General features: G+C 49.4%; 1 protein-coding gene across 4 annotated transcripts in view; it reads left to right on the top strand.

Annotated features, from left to right (window-relative positions):
- TXNDC16 (thioredoxin domain containing 16) overlaps positions 1-21,853 on the top strand; it is a 91,457-nt gene that overhangs the window by 44,040 nt on the left and 25,564 nt on the right. For all 4 annotated transcript variants that reach the window (XM_064659646.1, XM_064659643.1, XM_064659645.1 and 1 more), the window contains exons 9-18: positions 568-724; positions 1,867-2,033; positions 2,368-2,428; positions 3,937-4,090; positions 4,819-4,965; positions 5,460-5,519; positions 11,629-11,797; positions 12,356-12,492; positions 17,482-17,566; positions 21,164-21,302. In XM_064659646.1, the coding sequence (XP_064515716.1) occupies positions 568-724; positions 1,867-2,033; positions 2,368-2,428; positions 3,937-4,090; positions 4,819-4,965; positions 5,460-5,519; positions 11,629-11,797; positions 12,356-12,492; positions 17,482-17,566; positions 21,164-21,302 (1,276 nt within the window). The remainder of the gene's footprint in view (positions 1-567; positions 725-1,866; positions 2,034-2,367; positions 2,429-3,936; positions 4,091-4,818; positions 4,966-5,459; positions 5,520-11,628; positions 11,798-12,355; positions 12,493-17,481; positions 17,567-21,163; positions 21,303-21,853) is intronic.

Consider the following 21,853-nt stretch of genomic DNA (forward strand, 5'->3'; position numbering starts at 1 on the left):
GTGAGGGTCAGCACAGTTCCAAAAGGCACCTGGACATGGCTGTACGTGTCAATAGTAAGACTCTTGAGGAGGTCATAGAATCATAGAATCACAGAATGGTTTAGGTTGGAAGGGACCCTCTTTCCACCCCCCTGCCATGGGCAGGGACACCTTCCACTAGCCCAGGTTGCTCCAAGCCCCATCCAGCCTGGCCTTGGACACTTCCAGGGATCCAGGGGCAGCCACAGCTTCTCTGGGCAACCTGTGCCAGGGCCTCCCCACCCTCAGAGCCAAGAATTTCTTCATAATATCTAATCTAACCTTACCCTCCTTCAGTTTAAGGCCATTACCCTTTGTGCTGTCATTCCATCCCTCTCCAGCTCTTCTAGAGCCCCTTTAGGCACTGGAAGGGGCTCTAAGGAGGCTCCTCTTCTCCAGGCAAAACACCCCCAGCTCTCTCAGCCTGTTCCACAACCCTGTCAAACCCTGAACTTGAGGATCATCTGCCCTGTAAAACATGTCAGCAAACCTGGTCCTTCTGTCAGGGCATTTTCCAGCCCTGCTCAGGGTTTTGTTTCTCCCTCACAGCAGTGATGATCCCGACGTATCCTCTGCCTGGCTGCTGTTCTGCCACTGCCAGAGGGCCACGGACCCGGCACAGCCCTGCAGGAGAACAGCCCTGGCACAGCCCCTGACCCTGCTCAACATCCACAGGCACCTCAAGCTCATGGGGGCTCCCTTGGTGGTACGATGGGAACGAGGAGCCGCCTGGCTGGGGGTGTGAGGGCAGCTGGGGTGGGTGAGAGAGTGAGGGGGGTGAGAGCAGAGGGCAAAGCTGAGCGTGAGAATCCGCCCTTTCCCCAAAAAGTTAATGGCAAAGCTCCCAGGTTGGGTCCAAGCAAGTAACAGGCTTGGACAAGCATCTGGTCCAACTGCCTGAGCAATTCAGGGCTGGCTGAAAGTTAAAGTAAATTACTGGTGGCATTTTCCAAATGACTCTTAAACACTGACCACCCTGATATGAAGCTTGTCCCAGGGTTTGACAACGCTCTTGGTAAAGAAATGCTTCCTATTGTCCTGTCTAAACCTCCCCTGATGCAGCTGTGAACCATTTCCACATGCTCTATCCCTGGATGTGCTGAAGAGATCAGTGTTTCCCCCTCAACATCCCCTCAGGAAGCTGTGGAGAGCAACGGGGACATCCCTCAGCCTTCTTTTCCCAAACTAGACAGTCCCAATGTCCTCAGCTGCTCCTGTAGGCTCCCCGTGGGAAGCTCAGCACTCTGTGGAATTTGATATCAGCCCTTCATGCCTTGGTGAGCACAGGGAACAGGAGGTTCCCTCCTATTTCCTCCTACGGGGCAGGAGAAACTTTATCAGCCTCCTGTTCCCACTGGTCATCTCTGCCCATCAAGAGGATGAGCAGATGAACTGGGAAGTGCCTCCTTCAGCCAGTCTCCTGGATCAGGCCCGTGGAGCCCTCAAGCAGCTCCATGCTGTCATGAAGCAGCTTGTCCAAGGCAGGAAGGGAGAGGATTCCAGCTGTTGCATGTTGTGGCTGGGATTTTCCAACTGCCCCGGGGAATGGATGCCAGGTGAATAAAAGTGAGTGGGGATTTGACACCTGGAGTTGCTGAGCCATAAAAAAACAATATGCAAATAAGGCTCAGGTTTTTACCAGGGAAAGTCATGATGTGTTGGAACAGCTTAACTGGGGTTGTGTGGGTTCTGCTTCCATACATGTTTTGGAATTGGGAAGCTTTTTCTTGAGGATCTCCTCATTCCTGTGGCTGGGGAACACTTGGTGGCTTGGGCTGTGCAGGAGAAGAGCTGAGGTACCTAAAAATTGTGGAGCTGTGCTGCAATATAACCATGTCTGTTCTCCAGACAGAGGTTGCTGAGGACCCAGAGAAGGTCTCCACTGTCCACTTACAGCTTGGGCTACCCCTGGTGTTCATCCTGAGCCAGAGGGAGACCTACGAGGCCGACAGGAGGACAGCAGAGTTTGTGGCCTGGCAGCTCTTGGGCAAAGCAGGAGTTGCCCTTTTGTCCAGGTATTTCTCTCAAGTGTTTTGGGACTCTCCTTGATTTTTGTGGTGTCTCCAAGCTTGGTTACTCCAGGATGTCAGTTGGTGGGCTTAAATTTGGATGGGAGGCAGTAAAACCAGGCTATATCCTGAGAATGTCACATTTAAGGACTTGTCCAGAATCAGATTAGTTTGGAAGTTTTGCTGGCTTAGAAGTGGAAAAACAATCAGACTGAGAGAGATTTTGGAAAGGAAACTTAGCACTGGTGGAAGGTTGTATTTTACCCTCCAATTAAGGGCAGAAAGAGGAGGGGTGACCTTACATGTTGCCCCATCTAATGTCCACTGTGTATTTTGGAAGGGACCTCGTGGATTTGAACGTTCTGCAGCGGTCCAACGTCGCGCTGAAGACACCAGATGAGGTTGGACACTGGATTTCTTCACTGTACAACTCTTATTTCCCTACCTGGGCACGGTGCTCTGGAGAGGTGTTGGGGTGTTCCTTGGCTCTGTTGTTATTTGACAGCATTCCCTGAAGCTCAAGGGGAAGAGCCTTTCACAAGATGCACGTGTGTGTGCAACAGGTTGTCCAAAAAAAGCTGTGGATGTCCCATCCCCAGGAGTATTCCAGGCCAAGTTGGATGGGGCTTGGAGCAACCTGGGCTAGTGGAAGATGTCCCTGCCCATGGCAGGGGGTTGGAACTGGATGATCTTTAAGGTCCCTTCCAACCCAAACCATCCCAAGATGATTCTGTGATTTGGAATTGCCCAGGTTGGGTGCTGCACAGCGATTGTGCCTGATGGGAAAGATAAAATACTGAGTTTATTTTGGGCTCAAAACATAGGGTGACATCTCCTTTACACCTTAAGGCAACACAAGGTTGTGAACTATATCCAAGTGTGAATTCCCCAAAGATTTGGGCTTCTAAAGGTCCTTATCCCTTTGGGAAAGGTGTCAAAAGACAGGAGAGGGAATGAGTGTGAAACTAAGAGCAAACAACCAAAGGTCTGTGCTGAGCTGATGTAACCAAGTGCCTCTGGCAGTGATCTGAGAAAAGGGCAGGGTGTGAGTTGAATGAGGTTGATCAAGATGAGCTAAACTCTGGAGAGGCCTGACCCAGCTTGTGAGGGAGATGGAACTGGGAGCACACATTGCCCTTGATTACCTGAACTGTCACACTTGGGATTGCAGAGACGCAGGATCAGACCTGAGCATCCCCCCAGGGCTTCCCATGCCCTGGTGATGGATGTACATGTTGTGTTGCTCCTCTCAGAGCCTGGGGGAGGTGCCAGCAGTTTGTCATTTCTCTCAGTTCGTGATAAAATTTCCCTTTTCTCTCCAGTGCCTTTGTCTGAGCCAGAGCCAGAACTGGTTTTAAGCCGACAAGGTCTCATTTCTGAGAAATACATTTTGCTCTTTCCTTTCCATGGGTTGGCAGCCCCTGTACTCTTGGGAATGCTCTTCCTGGCTGAGCTCCATGAGATAAAGGATATTTTAGGCCAGTTTCCCAGGCTGTGGTGGGCTGCTTGGACCCAGCCTGACCCCCCTAATGAGGAGATATCCAAGTGGACCCTGTACTTTGATGCTCTCCTTCCCTGCTTGGCCACTGGGATTTCTCCTCCAGTCTCCTGGATCTATGTTAAGTTGCTGGGAGGTGGAGCTGGTGTTCACTTTCACCACAGGATCCCACTTAGCCACATTTACTTCCTCACAAGGAGACATCAGCCTGGACTGAGAAAAACTCATGCACAGGTGAAATTGGGCTAAAGAAACATAAACGAGATGTTCCCCTGTTTTGGCAGCTTTAGGGATCTGTTGGCATATCCTAAAAATAAGTAGTTGGGTGATGGTGCCCCATGAGTTTGATTTGCAGACAGAATAGGCAGAAAGTGATGTTTTGCTCCCACTGATTTATTCTGTTTTCCGCAGGGAATGCCAATCCAATACCTGGTCTTGGAAGACACTGATGAAGTTATAACCCTGGTGGAAGATAAGAACAAGGCCAAACAAATCCAGGAAGATGAGGAGAAGGAAGAGGAGGAGGAAGAGGAAGATGAGGATGAAAAAGAGAATAACAATCAAGGTGTGTAATTAAGCAGTGAAAAGCTGATTGTCATCAAAGAGGACGTGCAATCAGCATCTGCTAGGGACACATTAAAACAGAGAACACTTGCAAACTATCACAGTCACATCATTGTGGCCACAAAATGGCTCTCTCATTCTCTGAGATCACTGAAATATGACAGACAAGTACAATTTTTAGGGGAAACACCAGGGAGAAAAGTCAGCAGCCGTGAGAGGAACAGTCACTGAAGTGCTGAGTGAGGAACTGGAGTGCTTGTGCTGGGATGCACCAGAGTCAGAGACATGAGGGGTTTAAAGTGCACCCAAAACAGTGTCCTCTACAAGCATCTGAAGGGCCTCAAAGTTACCAGTCCCTTTGGAAGGGGTTAGAGACATGTTTTTGTAACAGCAGTTCCAGACTTGCCCTCTCCAGGGAGAAAACACTGGTCCCTGCAAAGCGTAATAGAAAGTGCTTTTGTTCTCCATTCAGAATTGGGGGTGTTTTCCAAAAAAAAATTGGGGCAGGATCTCAGAGGAACCAACACACTCAAAGAATAGTGTTCAAATCCAAGGGCAGAAGTGATGTGAAGTGGGATATGTGCATTTTGATGGGTTTGTCTGTGTGTCTGTCCCTCCTCTCCCCACATGTCTCTGCTGGGAGGTTCTGCCTTACAAAAACATGTTGCTGGGGTGGCTCAGGGGGCTGCAGTTCCCCCTGCCCTGTGCACACCTGTGGGTCCCTTGCAGACATCCAGGATGACCAGGTGGTGGAAGCAGTTTCCAGGGACAAGAAGCGAGAGCTGCCCCTGGAGCAGGTCCTTGTCCTGACGGAGGAGACCTTCCGCTCTTCCCTCTCGGAGGCTGCCCGGACAGTGGTGCTGTTTTATGCCAGTTGTGAGTATGAAACATGGCCTGGCTGACCCTTCCCTAACCTTGGGGTGCTCACCATGCTTTCCAGGATCCTGGAGACAGGTTTAAACCATAAAGAAATGGCTCATTTTGCCCTGTGTGTCTCCCACCACCAATAGCAGTGAGATTAAATCAGTTCTTTTCGTTGACTGCTAATGTGTGATAACATCCTCCAGGACAGGAGATATCCGTGTTCATAGGGTTTTAACCTTCATTTTATGAGGAAAAAATATAGGACAAGAGGGGAAATCATGGTATCGTGGGCTCATGGGATGGCCTAGGCAGCCTGTCTGCTGAAACATAAAAAAACCCCAGAAGTCCAGAAGCATAAAGTTTGATTTTCCTTATTATTTCAAGTCAGAGCTTGAAGCACCTCAGGATGCAGAGACTCGTAATGTGACATTGTCAGAGAGCAAGGGGGGGGGCTGTGTGTCACCTGCCTGTCCCTCAGGGTGTGTGTCCCCTCTCCTGTGTTCCAGGGGAAGCTGTGTCCCTGGCAGTGCTGCGCTCTTACTCCGAGGTGGCCGATCACCTGAAAGGTAAAGTGCCCAGGGGCTGAGGGATTTACACTGCTCCTGCTCCTGGCAGTAGGAACCTGGAGGCTGGGAGGATATTGGTGATACCTCACCTAGAACACACTCATTTTTTTTCCCCTCAAACTCTTAAGGAAGGCATATCCATGTTGCTTAGGAAGAGTCCTTCATTTCTTGTTTTGGGATGTTGGCAGAGTCTCTTCTCCCAGGGAACAAGTGACAGGATGACATGAAATGGCCTCAAGTTGTGCCAGGGGAGGTTTAGGCTGGATATTAGGGAAAATTTCTTCATGGACAACCAAGGTGGTCCAGCTCTGGCACAACTGCCCAAGGCAGTGGTGGAGTCCCCATGTCTGGAAAGATTTAAAAGCCATGTGGATGTGGCACTTGGGGACATGGGTCAGTAGTGGCCTTGGCAGTGCTGAGGGAACAGTTAGACTCGATGATCTTAGAGAGCTTTTCCAACCTTGGTGATTCTATGATTCCAGATGCCCCATCCTTGGAAGTGCTCAAGGCCGGATTGGACAGGTCTTGGAGCAGCCTGGGGTAGTGGAAGGTGTCCCTGTCTGTGGCAGGGCTGGAACAAGATGGTCTTTAATGCCCCTTCCAATCCAAACCATTCTGTGATCCTGTTCTGATGATGTTGGTGGGCACAGTGACTGCACGAGGAAGAGTTTGGGAAGACTCAGGACACAGCACCAGTGCCAGTGGGTGACACGGGGGGGCTTTGGATCCAAGAGGAGCAAACAGCAGGGATTGTGGCCTGGGACATGAAAACAGGGTCCTGTTTGAGCCCCTCAGGCCTCTGTCTGCACAGCCAAGGAGATGCACTACATCTGCCCAGCTGGGTGGCACATCAGCTCTCCTGTCCTTGGAATTACTTGATCTGGAAAGGAGCTGTAATTAGCCCTGGCTTTGGAGGAAGGCAGGACAGACAGGTGTGGGCAGGCCCGGATCCGCTGGGCGGGATGGTGTCAGAGGGAGGATTTACAGTGATGGTGCTTCCAGGACCTGGAGACTGATTTGTGTGGGAAATCTCACAGGTGGCCACAGAACTCCATAAATAACATGTGATGGTGAAGAATCAGCAGCACTTAAAGACAGCACATGGGAATAAAGGCAGGATGAGGTGATCCTTCAAGAGGGTCTGAGCAGTTCCTGAGCAGTGTAAACACGAGTTCAGCTTCATTCAGGTCCTCAACCCCATCCCACTCTGGTTTGTGGAGAGAAGTGGGTTCTTACATGAGCTGAATCTTTTCCAGGAGTGCCTCTTTCTCCCCTGGGCTGCAGGAGACACTGGGGTGGCTTCATTCCCAACTCCCTGCAGCGCAGCAGGGAAGTTGCAAGGATCCATGTAAGAGCTGTTCCAGCACCTCTGGAGGTGCCTGGTGCCTTCTTCTGGTTTTTCTTCTCCATCAAGGCTCATTTTTCCTGGTGGTAGAACTCCCCTGGGACTGGACACTGTGTCCTGCAGAGGATTCAGCAGTGGGGATGTGGATGGAGTCTGCAGAGGACACAGCCAATTTTCTGGGAAGCAGATGCAGTGGGATAGGCTTCCAAGAAACCCTCCTGGGAATGCTGTGGACAGTGCTGTGGTTTGGATGAAAGCAGTTCTGCATCCACAGTTTGCATGGAGGGAAAATCACCAGCAGCTTTGATCTGGACTGAAATCCCGGGAATAAACAGGAAGGGTCAGGAGGGGCTGTTGTTGTTAGAAATGTTATGGTTGTTGATGGTTTGGGGTTTCTTTTGGACTCCCCAGCAGCCAGACCAGCTGGAGGAGTGACATGGAGAGTCCATGGATAAAAATTGGCCTCATCCCGAGCCAGTGGCCAAACCTGGGCAGATTCTGCACTGCCAGGATCTCACCACGAGTTTGTTGAGTCACTTGATAAGAGTCTCAGCCACAGACAGATGAACTGGTTGGGGTCAGGGCCTTTCCTCTGTGATCAGTTAGGTCCCACCAAACACTCCCAGGCCAGATTGTAACCTATGGAATGACTCCAGTTTGCTTTCTCTGCCACGACCTCAGAGGGGATGGAGCACGGCTGCATTAGTGGATCTGGAGATCCTTTGTCTCTGCTGCTGAGGGAGCCCCAGGGAACTGGGAGGACCAGCTCCCAAAGGAGCTGGAAGACCTCAAAGGATAGTGGTCCCTGGGCTCTCAGAGATGGCTGGGATGCAAGGACAGAAGTCTGGATCAGGCAGAAGACCTTGAGCTGTGCAGGACTGAGAATAAAACACAGGGTATGGCTTGGGGCGGTCTCTCAGCTCCCCAGGAGTGCTGGTATTCCTGCCTGCTCCCCAGGGTGGAGCTTTCTTCCCAAGGGCTGGGAGGGCCAGCTGTCTGAGGCATGAGTCACCCCAGCTTGAGGCACGTTATGAGTTGCAGAACCAGGTCCTGCTTTTGATCCCAATTCCTTGTGCAAAGTGGCACTGAGAACAGGCCATATGGGACCAAGGCACGGGAATGGAGGAGATTGGAGACTGGAATGACCCCATGAATCATCCCATAACAGATGTTCAGCAGATCATCACAAAGTGAAGTTTACAGTCCCAAAATGTTCTCTCTTTTGTTCTCCCTCAGTTTAGCTGAGCTGAGCACATTTTCTGCCCTTAGAGCAAGAACGAGCCATTCCCAGTGCAACTGGGGCTCCTGCAGCTCTGGTTTGCTGTTGCAAGATGGGAATTTTTGGAAGCAGGACCCTTGAGCCAAGAGGCTGTGAAGGTGAGACAGTGCTGAGCATTTCTTAGGTGTATCATTGGCCTTTTTTTTTTTTGCAAAGAAGAGAGGAAACCCACATCTAAGAAGAGCAACGTATTGTGGTGAAAAATGGTTCTGCTTCCCTCCTCTGTGCTTGTGAGGTCTTCTTGACCAATGAATTCCAAAGACACGGGGTGAAGTCATAGCTCAAAGGCATGAAAATCACCTGCATGATTTAGCAATGTGTATCCATGGAGCCTAAATCTGAAGTGAGGATTTAGGAGACCACTGTGTGATGTTTTACGGGTAGTTGTTTCCCATTCCATGTTGGATTCCTCCTCTTGAAGTGTGGCGCTTCAGCACATAACTTCTCTTTCATCTGGTAGCCTTTGGACCAGCTCTTCAGGTGAGCTGGTTTTTTAATACAACTGTGGAATTCTTTAGGTTGGAAAAGACCTTGAAATCATCAAGTCCAACCATTTCCCCTGTACAGTCAAGGCCACCACTGACCCGTGTCCCCAAGTGCCATATCCACATGGCTTTTGAAATCTTTCTGGGGTGGGGACCCCACCACTGCCCTGGGCAGCTGTGCCAGGGCTGGACAACCCTTCTGAGGAAGAAATTTTCCCAAATATCCAATCTAAACTTCCCCTGATGCAGCCTGAGGCTGTTTCCTCTTCTGTCCCTTGTTCCCTGGGAGCAGAGCCCGACCCCCCCCAGCTCTCCCCTCCTGTCAGGGAGTTGCAGAGCCAGAAGGTCCCCCCTGAGCCTCCTTTTCTCCAGGCTGAGCCCCCTCAGCTCCCTCAGCCACTCCTGGTGCTCCAGCCCCTTTCCCAGCTCTGTTCCCTTCCCTGGACACACTCCAGCACCATGCCAGTCCTGCCTTCCAAAGGATTAGAAGTTTCTGGGATTCTTGTTTTCTCTCATTCCTTATAATATTGATGATTTGTCTTGTCCTGGTTTTCTAAGACCCTTGGACAGAGGTTCTCTCAGTTTATGGGTTTAGCAGCACCAAAAATCACAGGACAGTGGGATTTTGTGTTCCTCTTTCACCTTTCTTCCCACCCAGTGGTGACCACAGGGCTGGACACACCATTAAAACCCTTTCACAGCTTCTCTGCCAAAAATACTCATGGAATCACAGAACAGTTGGGTTGGAAGGGACCTTAAAGCCCATCTCATTGCACCCTGCCATGGATGCAGTGCCTTCCACAAGCCCAGGTTGCTCCAAGTCCCATCCAACCCGGCCTGGAACACTTCCAGGAATGGGGAGTCCAGTCTCTGGGCAACAAGAGGTTGTGCAACACTCAGCTGTGTTTGGTTTTCAGTAGCTTGTTTTGCTATTTGGTCAAACCTCCCCACCTGGGAGTGGGTTGTTGCTTGTCCTTGATCTCACTGTCCCCTCCAGAGCAGACTTTATGTACTGTTAGATTTTATTGTTTCTTTCTTCCTGGCAGTTTCCAGTCAAAACTTCTTTGAGTTTTTCCTCAGCAGGCATGTCTTCCAAAACTCTCCAGATTCTCATTTGCTTAAGCCTTTCCAAAAAAGTGTTTCCCAGCCTGACTCACTGGGCTCAACAGAGGTCTCTCCAGGACAGAAAAACTCAATTTTCCTCCCATGCCTTTCAGATGCTGTTGGGAGTTCACCCCTTTTCTGCAGCACTGATGGTATCTGTGCATCCTGCTTCTCCTCATGGAATGCTGCTGTCCTTACACTTTGCCCTTCAAATTGCTTTCTGCCCCTCTGGGCTTTGGATCATTTGGAGATTGGATATGTTTTATTCCATCAGCCAGGCCTTTGATGAAAACAGTGATCAGGATCTAAACCCAGAACAGGGAGAGAAGAAAGACTGGCTGGTTTGATCTGTTGGGAAATCCTCATCACCTGCCCCAGCCCTGGTTTCTGAAGGACACTGGTCTGCATCCATGTGTGTACTTGTCTCTAGGTTTCACTCCATCTTTCCCATGTAGCTGTTGAATCCTGTTCAAAGAAGTTTAGGGAAGGAGTGAAGATTTTTGAGATAATCATTCCTGCAGTGGGAATGGACGACTGCACAGAGCCTGGCTGTCCTTGGCCAGGGCTGTGAGTGGGTGGGAGGCAGATCAAGGGGGGCTGGAAGCCAAGGAGGGGGAGAGAGTGAAGCTGGTGATGGTTCACCTGTCTGGGTTAGGCCAGGCTTAGCCATGGAGCAGCAGCAGCAGCGTGTGCTGGTCTTCACCCAGCCTGAAAATGAAAGAAAGATAAGATCCCTGGAAGTGTTCCAGGCCAGGTTGGATGGGGCTTGGAGAAACTTGGTCTAGTGGAAGGTGTCCCTGCCCATGGCAGGGGGTTGGAATGAGATGTTCCTTCCAACCCAAACCATTCTCCATGAATCTGGGATGAAGGACATGCTGGAGTTGCAGAAGTCTTGAGCTCATGGAGAGCAGACAGGGAACCAACCTTCCTTTATTTCACTGCTCACCAATCCCTTGAGATTATCACTTTTTTAGTATTTTTCCCAGGAGCCACAGCTGGACTGACTGCCCTGTAATTCCCACATGCTCTTCCTTTCCCTCTCCCTTATTTGTCAGACCCCTCTCTTAAGGTCAGGCAGGTGTCTGGGGGTGGCTGGGAGATGAATAGCTGATGTGGAATCCCACAAAATCCTGAGTTGGAAGGGATCCACAGGGATCAAGTCCAACTTGTGGCTCTGCACAGGATACCCCCAAGAATCCCACCATGTGCCAGAGAGCACAGGATGAGGGGAATGCCACCAAATTGTTTTATTCCATCTGCCTTTCTTACATCCCCTCTGACCTCTCTGTGTGTGTTTGGCTTCGTGCTTGAGGTAGAACAGACATTTTTCACCACTGAGCACCTTAATAAGTGAAAAAGCCTTGACTGCATCATCCTCTTCCATGCCAAGCTTCATCTTCCCTCTTTCCTGTAAATGAGAACCTGTATTGTTTCTCCTCTTGGCCTCATTCCTAAGGTATTTCCATGCTTTTCCTTACTTTATGCTCCCGGACAGTTGCCTCAGGATTCTGTGGTGTCCCTTTGAGTTACCAGCCAGATGTGAGTGTCTCTGGGAATTTCTTTCTGAGAAGTACAACCTCTCACTTCCCTGAGATCATTCTCTCTGTTGTTTGGGTCTATCCATACCTGATAGGATATTTAATAGATTCACAGCCTGGAAATAATTATTACTGTGGCCAAAAAGTGTCAGGCATATCCATGACTGATTTCAAGAGGGAGATGTCCTGTGCTCAAAGGGATTGTGTATCCAGGGCTGGATTTTGAGATTTCTGGGAGCATTATTACAAATATATACAATAATATCCAAATGAGCCAGTAAAAACCTCTATTTTCCCATCAATTTATCATTACTTTTAGGTTTTCATATTATTCATAAGTATTTATTTTCCACTCTAGGAACTCCTGGGGTTTTGCTCTCCCGGGTGAACTGCTGGGACTGGCCTGGAATTTGCACCCAGGAGAATGTCACCCAGTTTCCCACCATCAAGATTTATGGGAAAGGAGAGAAGTCAGTGACATATGATGGCATGTGGGGAACTGAAGAGCTCACCAGCTTCATCATCCTGTAAGTGAGGAGTCCCCACATGGGGAGATTTGCCAGATCCACATCTGGATACTTCATGATCTGTATAATGGAAATCCCTCTTGGAAAAATAATGCCAGATCTGATTATAGACCTGGTTTGGAAATTAATCTAATAACTTTTTGTGCTTTTCAGTCTCAGGGAACATCTGTTCTTGCACAGCACATCCTTCTGTTGTCACTGTCCCTTTTTTGGTTTTGGGTTTTTTTTGTTTGTTTGTTTTGTTTGGGATTTTTTTGTTTTGGTTTTTTGTTGTTGTTGTGTTTTGTTTGTTGTTTTCTTTTCTGGAATTCCTTCTCTGTTATTTTTAATGGGGATCCCAAGGATCTCAGAGCAACCAGGGTGACTCAGGGCTGTTCTCTCTTCCTCACAATCAGCTCCAGTGCCTTTCTCTGTCTGTCCTCCCTTCCCAGATGACTAATTTTTTGTCTCTATTGAGGCATGACAGTTGTCACATTGGGCTGGGGGCCCTGTTGGATTGAGGTTGCCCTTTTGTCTCTTCCTCCCAAAGCCCCACGTTTTTCCTCTGCCTTTCCATAGGAGCCGAGTTTCCTGCCCGGTGAAACTGGCCACGATGGACGAAGCAGAAGGATATTTAAGAGGAGAGTTTCCACCTGAGCTGTCATCCCATCACCACACTTCCCTTCTGGGAGTGTTTAGCACAGCCACAAGTGAAGGTCAGTGTGGTGTTTGTGGGTTAAGCACTCTTCAGCTTCATTCCTGGTGGGAGAGGGATGCTCCCAGGTTGCTTGGAAGTTCACAACACAGCCTGTCTGGCACTACCCGTTCTAGTTTTACAAGCAGAGGATTGCAGGTCATTCCAGATGTGGGACCTGGGGTCCATACCTTGCTCAGAGGACGTTCAGCTGCCAAGTGTGTTTACTACATCCAGTGTGGGAGTAATAACTTCCCAACAATCTGTCCCTGTTGTATCTCCTGCCCTTTACCCTGAAGAGTTTGGCTCTGTCCTCTCTGTGAGTCCCTTCAAAAGAGTTGTAGGCTGGCATTAAATTCCCTCTTAGCCTCTGACTTAGCCCAGATCCATCAGCCATTCTTCACAGCATATTCTTCCTTAAAGAAAGCCCTTTCCACTCTTGGATTCATAGTTATCTTGCTGATTCCTCCTGAAAATGGGGTGGTCCCAGTTCTTCAACACACAATCCAAAACTTTTACTTTTTTAAAACCAAAACAGCAGTAAGGTGAAATACAGATTTCCTGCCTCAAAAGGAGTGAAATGTGAATAACTCAGTGAAATCCAGTTGTGAATTTTGAAACAGGTGGACACAGAAATGCAAAGCAGAGCTGCTGGAAGGAGTGTCCTGAACTTGTTTGGATTTGTCTCACTCCGTAGTCTCGGTCAGTGCAGTCCTGGGCAGTGGCTGAAACTTGGAGCAGTGACACTCTCCCTGCCCTGCCTGCTCTGAGTCACTGGGATGAGCTCCAGTATCATCCCTTCCCTACCATAGCTGTGGTCCAGGATCCCTTTGCAAAAACAGGGAAATGGATCCCAGAGCTGCGGTGATTTTTCATGTGACAATCATATATGATAAGGGAGAGGGAATAAAGTCAGTCTGGAAAGGGAACATCGTGTCGTGTTTCAGGCACATCATAGAATTATGGGATGGTTTGGGTTGGAAGGGATTTTAAGGATCATTTTTTCCTGCAGGGACACCTTCCACTAGACCAGGTTGCTCCAAGCCCCGTCCAACCTGGCCTTGGACACTTCCAGAGATGGGGCAGCCACAGCTTCTCTGGGCTGGACTAAAGGTTTTTTTGGGATCAGTAAGATTTTCTGCTGTATTTACCAGATTAGATGGTCCTGAAGAAAACAGGGAATTAGCTGTCAGCTGGCTCAGTGAGCACAACCCAAGTGTTTTCCAGTTGGTTCCAGACATTCTGTTTTGTTCTTATCTCTGGGCACAGTGGATTCCCTCTGGAGCCCCTCACGTGAGAAAGTAGCTTGGTTTGCATTAAACCAAAGTTCAGAGGCACGACAGAGGTTTAAAATAAAAAACAGTCTGAAAGTTTGATCTTAAGCAGGATCAGAAAGTTCTCCTTTTTTCAAGGCAGTGATTCCCGGGGGAAGCTGGCAACTGAGAGGCCGTGGGGTGGGAAGGTCCCAGCTCTGCAGAGTGAGGCCCTGGCACAGGTTGCCCACAGAATCTGTGCCTACCCCATCCCTGGAAGTGTCCAAGACCAGGTTGGACAGGGCTTGAAGCAACCTGGGCTATTGGAAGGTGTCCCTGCCCGTGGCAGGGGGTTGGAGCTGGATGATCATTCAAGTCACTTCCAACTCAAACCGTTCTGGGATTCTCTATAGAAGTTGTTCATTTCCTCCTGTGCAAACAAGAGCGTTGGAGGTTTCCAGGCAGCTCTTTCCCTCTTCCCTCAGGGCATATCCATCTACAGTCCGGAACGGCATCCGCAGTCTGGGGTAACTCAGCCGCAGGTGCCAAGGGAGATGAAATTCGGGAAGTGTTCTCCTCCCATAACCCGGGGGTGTTGGAGCCTCCCGCAGAATGGCCTGAGGGAGCAGAAAACTGGAGCCAGCTGTTCAGGCACCAAACCAGGCTGGAGCTGGGAAAACCACACTGCTCCTCTTATCAATCTGCGGGCTTATCTGGAATTTCCAGTCATTTTCTCATGGCAAGAATTCCTTCTCTATCCTGCACCGGCGATGCCATTTCTAGTTAACTGAGACAGAGATGTTCATCTAAATAAATCCCTGGGTTTTTTCCAACCCTTAGCACGAGGACTATGTTAAGAAGCCCTTTGGTGGGTCTGAGCTAAAAGAGGCCTGTGGGAAAAATCATAATTAATATTTATTAGGAAGAGGGGAATGGTATTACGAGGGCAAGGAACGAGCGTTTTCCTGGAAACTTGCAGAATTTTTAGAGGAGCAGTTTGTTTTCTGTGCAGAAACTGGAAGATCCTTGGAAGTAAGACTCTGTCCTAAACCCTGTGGCAAATATTTAAAAATAAACCTGTGTCCTGTGCTGCTCTGGTGCCTCACAGGGCTTGGCAGCATCAGTGGAAGCCAAGTGTTCAAGGAGTGAGAGATGCTCCAGGTGCTGCTGGAGAGCATGGTCAGGAGATTCCTCCCTCCAGAGAGATAAGGGGAGGTGCTCAGATCCTGTCTCCCAGAACTCTGCAGGGATTTTAGACCATTCCTCACGTGGCAGCTTTGTTCCTTCTTGTTCCCAAATCAGTGAGGTTGTGCTCCTGCAACTCACAGCAGCGTCGTGGAAGGCAGCTGGGACTCCAGCTCGAGGAATGTGCTGCAGTGCCTGATCAGGTGCCACAGGGCCTTGCAACAGGGCTCTCAGAGGGACTAATTTCCTAGGAAGTATTGAAATAGATTCTTTAGAAGTGCATCTTCTTTGTGAATCTGGGGGGTTTCCGGCACAGAGCTGAGAGACTGTTGCTGTGAGCTGTGCAGAAATACGGGCTGGTGTGTGGCTCTGGGTCTGGCACAGCCCCCAAAATATGGGACAATTTGGAAGTGTGACAGGGAATGAGGATCTCATTAGGAATGACCCTGATGAAAGGAGTAACCCTGGATTCTGCTGAAGGTTGTCCTTATTTAGAAGAGAATTCCAGCAGCCAGAGCTGCTCCAGGCACTTCAATACGAGCTTATGTCTCCAGGGAGGATTTAAAGCCTCTAGACCTGCTCCTTGGAGGAACCTGGGATGTGAATTTTTCCTTCAATGCTAATTAAATCAGGTAACCAAAGACCAAAAGAGCTGGAAACCAACTTCAAACATAATCAAGAGTGATTTCTCTATATCTCAAGATGAACCAGCCAAACTCTTGTTACCAGCTGTGTTGTATGTGTGTTGTTTCCTACTAAGTACATGGACCTGTTGGAGCAAGTCACAGGAGGCCGTGGAGATACTCCAAGAGCTGGAGACCTTCTGCTCTGGAGCCAGGCTGGGAGAGCTGGGGGTGTTCAACCTGGAGAAGAGAAGGCTCCTGGGAGACCTAAGAGCCCCTTCCAGGGCCTAAAGGGGCTCCAAGAGAGCTGGAGAGGAAGCTGGGACAAGGGCTTGGAGGGACAGGACAAGGGGGAGTGGCTTCAAACTGACAGAGGACAGGGTTAGATGGGATATTGGGAAGGAATTCTTCTTGGGTGTGAGAGTGGTGATGCCCTGGCACAGGTTGCCCAGAGAAACTGTGGCTGCCCCATCCCTGGAATTACTGAAGACCAGGTTGGATGGGGCTTGGAGCAACCTGGTGTGGAGGAAGGTGTCCCTGCCCATGGCAGGGAGTTGGAATGAGATGAGCTTTAAGGATCCTTCCAACCCTAACTATCCCGGGGTTCTATGACGATGTCTGAACCCCCGATGGGACACTCCTTAAGGGTCTAAGCTTGCATTTGAAAAGGAAAATAGCTTAAATGACAGTTTATGGTCCCTGTGGGACACAATGGAAAATATGGCTTTGGGTGTAGCTGGAAAAGAGGAGTCAAAGAACCAAAAAGTGACCATTTGTGAGGTGACCCCATCTACTGAGGTGAGTCAATGGCCCCAGGAGCTTGGGCTGGCTGCTGTGAATGTTCTAGGGAACACAACTGATGTCTGACTGATCTCACTGAAGTTATAAAGCAACATATATCACAGCTGTATCTGAGACAGAACCTTAATTCTCAGCAAAAACCTGCCTTCTCCAAAGAGGGACATTCCTCACTCTCCCTAAGTCAGAAGAGCCTTTTCGGTTGCTCTCGGTTGCTCAATCCAAAGGAGGAGGAGTGGTGGTGGTGTTGAAATTCACCCTGTTCTCACCCCACCTTTGGCAGCAGCTGTTTGGATCTCTGGTCTCTGACTGCATTGCACAAGCTCACACACAGTGCTTTGCATGTTCCCACAGAGCTTGGCTTTCCTGTGGATCCAACCGCCGAAAACCGCGGCTAGGTTGGACAGGGCTTGGAGCAACCTGGGCTAGTGGAAGGTGTCCCTGCCCGTGGCAGGAGGTTGGACTAGATGAGCATTAAAGTTCCTTCCAACCCAAACCATCCTGGGATTCTTTGAAAACTTGAGGCTGTTTTATAAGGGAATAAACCAGTTCTGGAGTCGGCTTCCTTCTGGGGCTCTGCTCTCGGTCTCAGCTGTGACAGATCAAAAGAGCCCCAAGCTGCTCCTTCCCCATCCTGTGACAGTCCCAGCCTGCTCAGAGGAACTGGTTAAACCCAGGCACCCGTAGGAGAGGTTGGTTTATCTCTGGGCTCTTAACACTGCTCCTGTAAAGTCATCATCTGTCATTTCCCAAAGGTCACCGGGATTCGTAAGATTTCTGTTTAGACTTATAATTGCTCCTGTTCTTAAGAACACTTACAGACTTAAAGCCCTTAAAGACATTTCGTTTTCCAGCAGTGCCTCTACCCCGCAGATCCCCGTGGAAACACAGGGCTGGTGACTGAAGAGCAAACCCTCTTCTCAGAATGGGAATTTTCCTCTCATCCTTGGTCACTGCCAGCTCCTCCTCCCGTGGCCTGTGGCCCTGAGCTGCAGCCATTTCTCATGAGCCTCTGATCCTGGTTTCATTCCCGACACTTCGCCGTGGGAGGGTGTTACGTGCACAGGCATCGATTGGTTTCCAGGAGGAACCTCAACACCTCCCTTTCTATTGTTTATTCTTGTATTTTTATCTTTTTTTTTTTTTTTTCAGCCAGGGAAGCTTTTGAAGAGGCAGGAAGCATCCTAAGTGGCCACGTAATGATGGGGACGTATTTTGAAGATGATGGCTTGGCTTTGTAAGTTGTTTCTCTTTTTCCCTGGGAATTATTCAAACTGGTCTGCATTTAGTGAAAGGCAGTGCCTGGAGCAAGTGTCACTGAGTGACTTAGTCCTGTAGGGAGACTGGGAGATTGCTCAGGACTCATCCTAAGGGAGTCGTGACCTTGGTTCTGCCACCGATTCTCAACCTGTCCGTGGTCAACTCACTCAGCCCTGTTCAGTCCTCCAGCCCTGCCAGCTCCCCTGGATCTGGTTGTGTTCCTCATACAAACTTCTATGGAGGGAAAAAGCAGGCTGGAAAGATTATACCATCAGTGTGTGAGGGAATAAAAACAGCTCTGCCCTTCTCTTTCCATCAGGAAAAGGTGATGGATTGTCCCTGGCTTTTCTCTTTGTGCAGTCCCTTTGCTTGCTCTGATGGCTGTCCCCAGTTGGCAAGAGCAGCCAGGAGAGGGGCTGTGGAGTGAGCATTGAGCCTGGGAGCAGGAAAAGGCTTTGAAAGTCTGGGAATAAATGCTGTCTTGCCATGGAGCTGCCTTGGAGCTTTAGTCTCATTCAGCTTCCCTGTGGGCACTTGCATCTAGCTGGGAGCTGCCAGGGATAGGGAGGAATCTACCTGTATCTTTTCATCCTCTTACCATGGATCTTTTTTTCCTGATAGATGTTCCCCCCTTATCCCTCCCCCTGGCAAGAGCAAGATCCTGCCACCATTTCCAGACAGAGCTTTGGGAGGAAGAGTGCTGGAAAAATACAGCAGCCTTCCTCCTGCACACATGGTGAAAGCAAAGTCAAGGCTTCCTTGGCCAATTCCTGGTGGAATAAGTATCAGTTCCATCCCTAACTTTAAGCCAAATTGGAGCTCATGGGATCTGAGCACTTAACTGTGTCATTAAGATTCCAGCAAGGGGCAAAGTGCTTTGGATTAGAGTGTGAGAGATGCTTCAGTGCCTAGGAAAGCAAGGAGATCCACGGGGAATCTTCAGCTCATCCTGGCGTCTCATTTCCCTGAGGAATTAGCTATCAAATCAGAGTTAAAAATCCCAGAAGGTCCTTGGCCTGTTTTCCAGGTGTGGGTTTAACAGCCTGTAATGCAGCAGGGAATTATTTTCATTAGTTTCCTACGGATGTGATGCCTCCCTCAAGAGACACGGGAATTTCCGTGGTGTAAAAATGCCTTGGGAATACTTCTCCAGTAACCAAAGTGGGCTCCATGCTTGTATCTTGGAAGTGAAGCAGTACCAGGCTTGTTGGGATGGAAGATCACTGGGGAGGTCCCAAAATTATAACCCTCCAAGACTTTTCTTCCCTAAAGATCTCAGCTCAGCTGATAGAAGGGGTAAAGCAAAGGAGGGGAGGATCATCTTACAAGGTACCAGCAGAAAAAGCCTGTGTTCTCTCACCACTGACACATGCAAGAACAGACCTCCCTGCTCCTACTCCAGGAGTCTCCAGCCTGCTCCTGTTCAGCTGGAATATTTAGTACAGTTTATATTGATACTCCTCCTGCCAAATTTGGATTTTGGCCGTGATTTGTGGGTGAAGCTACTGTAGCTGATGGTCTTCTCAACTGTAAGTAGAAAGTAAACACTTACAGGAATTCCTTATGCAAGAGCCAGGCTCACTTCCCTTCTTAAGAAAAAGAAAAGCTATTCCTCTGCTCAAGGAGAAAATATTTGTGGCTCCCAGGTCACGGAGAGCTGATTCCCCTCTTTCCAGAGAAAGAGGTCTGCAGGAAACACAAAGGTCTTGTTAGCAAAGCTGTTTGCTCAGCAGGCACCTGCTCTGCTGGTCACCAACGAAGGGGAAAAAGGCATTGAGGAAGAAATGCTTTGAATGAGGTAGTTATTTATTTCCACATCCATGTCTCAGGTTCCTGCCAAGCATTTGTTTGCAGATGTTTTTGATTTAAATGCAAGACTCGTGTTACCCAATGAATGGCCCTGCTGTATAAATAGAAAGCTGTCCCAGGCAACAATACAACCCCTCAGTACCAGGAAGATGGGAAGGGATTTCAGGGTAGGTTCTGCCTGGGGAATTTGATGGTTTGCTGGCAGTACATAAAAAATTTCCTTATAGAATAGTGAAATAGAATCCCAGAGTGGTTTGGGTTGGAAGGGACCTTAAATCCCATCTCATTCCACCCCCCTGCCATGGGCAGGGACACGTTCCACTGGACCAGTTTGCTCCAACCTGGCCTTGGACACTTCCAGGGATCCAGGGGCAGCCACAGCTTCTCTGGGCAACCTGTGCCAGGGCCTCTCCACCCTCACAGACCCATCAAAGGCTGCTGAACAAGTTGATGTATTCTAGACACAGGGAGCAAGAGTCCTCACCTCCTCTCACCCATGACCAAGCCAGAGAATCTCTTTAAAACCTGTGGAAGTTTAGGAAGTTCAAAATCCCTGAATTAATTTTTTTTTTAAGGTTTTGCCACTCTTAATGGATGGCAAATAGAGGTTAATTTGCAAAACAGCACAGAGGAAAGTTGAGGATCTTCCTCACAGCTCAAAGGATTCTCAGAGGTGTGAGGCTCAATTCCATAGGAGCTGGACATTGAGGAAATATCTGCAGTTCCCTCCACTTGCTTTGTCATTGATGACCTAAAGAAATCCTTAACTCAGAGGGTGGTGAGGCCCTGGCACAGGTTGCCCAGAGAAGCTGTGGCTGCCCCATCCTTGGAAGTGTCCAAGGCCAGGCTGGATGGGGCTCGGAGCAACCTGGTGTGGAGGAAGGTGTCCCTGCCCATGGCAGGGGGTGAAACAAGGTGGTGTTTAAGATCCCTTCCAACCCAAACCATTCTGAGATTCTTGGATTCTGTTCCTGCTTCTCTTTCCTTTTCACTTCCAAGATTGGGTGGTGCAAGTACCCACCCAGGGCTTCATTCTGCCTCCCAAGCCAAGGCAAACAGGTCTCAGACTCCATCCAAGGGACACAACTCACACAAAATAAGCACCAGGAGATCTAATTTTTGGCTTAGTGAACAAGCAAAAAATTCTGGTGGAGTCCAGCTCCACGTTAGAGCAACATCCCCAGCCTGCACCCACTGACTCTTGGGGGAGTAGCTCATGCTTTGTTCCTCAGTGCTCTTCTGGTAATAGGGTTCAAGAGTTTTAAAGAAAAGCTGAGAAAGTGGGAAAAGCAAAAATAGGAGAAGTCGGAGCAGTGAAAGAGCAGGGGGGACATCAAGATGGGAGAGCAGTTTTCTGGAAGTTTGAGGAACTTCAGCCCTGGAGGCTCCAGATGTCACTGCTCACAGGAAGGGTGAGACAGGGGAAATCAGTGGCCTCAGCAGTTTTTCTGGGACATGTCTAGTTTATTTTTCAAAGGCTGCTGGAAATTTTTCAAAGGTCGTGACACCAGAATTCAGAGAATCACTGAATGGTTTGAGTTGGAAAGGGCCTTAAAGCTCATCTCATTCCACCCCCTGCCATGGGCAGGGACACCTTCCACTATCCCAGGTTGCTCCAAGCCCGGTCCAACCTGGCCTTGGACACTTCCAGGGGTGGAACTTCCCCGTCCCTACTTGTCCCCAGGAGGATGCCAGCTCTGTGTGCAGCACATTTGGTGTGTGTCCAGTCCTCCAGCCAATCCTTGTTGCCCTCCCTCTTTTCCAGATCCCGTAAATACTCTGTGTCCCCCCCAGCCCTCCTCCTTGCCCGGAGCGGAGGTCGGAGCGTGGAAAGCATTTCTTTGTCTAAACAGAGCGTGCAGGACATGGTGCAGATGATCAGATATGAACTGCTGGACATTTTTGTGAGTAAAAGAGAACAAAAGTGTCCTTTTTCCCTGATTACAGCGCGGAGCTCTGCAAAACAAGCATGTCTGCTCATTACTTCCACCCTGCTGAGTTTGTTTTTAAGTTTTATGGCTTGGATCAGGGAGTCTGGGCAGAAATCTGCTGTTTGCTGGGTGGTCTCGGGGGAGGAGACCCTGGAGGTGATGGAATGGCCTCATAGTCTCTGACCTGCTGCTGTGGTGGCTTGGCCTCTTGCAGGCTCTGCTCCCAGCCTTTTCCACGTGCCTTTGGAAGACTGGTTGTAGCTATAAGACACGGATCTGGGATGAGCTGGCCTTGCTTCTCCCTCCTCTGCTCACACCCACCTTGTCCCAGCTGCTCCTCTGGACTTGACATGTGATGGGCAGCGTTGGACATATTCACCTCCAACATGCACCAGAATCCTAGCATCCAGTTGGATACCCCACCCTTGCTTAACCTCTGCACCCCTCCTGTAAGGACAGAAAGTCGAATTTTCCCCTTTTTTTTTCTCCTCCCCATAAACCCCAACTTCTTGTTTCGATGTCTT

This window comes from Pseudopipra pipra, chromosome 6, assembly GCF_036250125.1.
Source record: "Pseudopipra pipra isolate bDixPip1 chromosome 6, bDixPip1.hap1, whole genome shotgun sequence".
In the NCBI taxonomy this organism is placed as follows: Eukaryota; Metazoa; Chordata; class Aves; order Passeriformes; family Pipridae; genus Pseudopipra; species Pseudopipra pipra.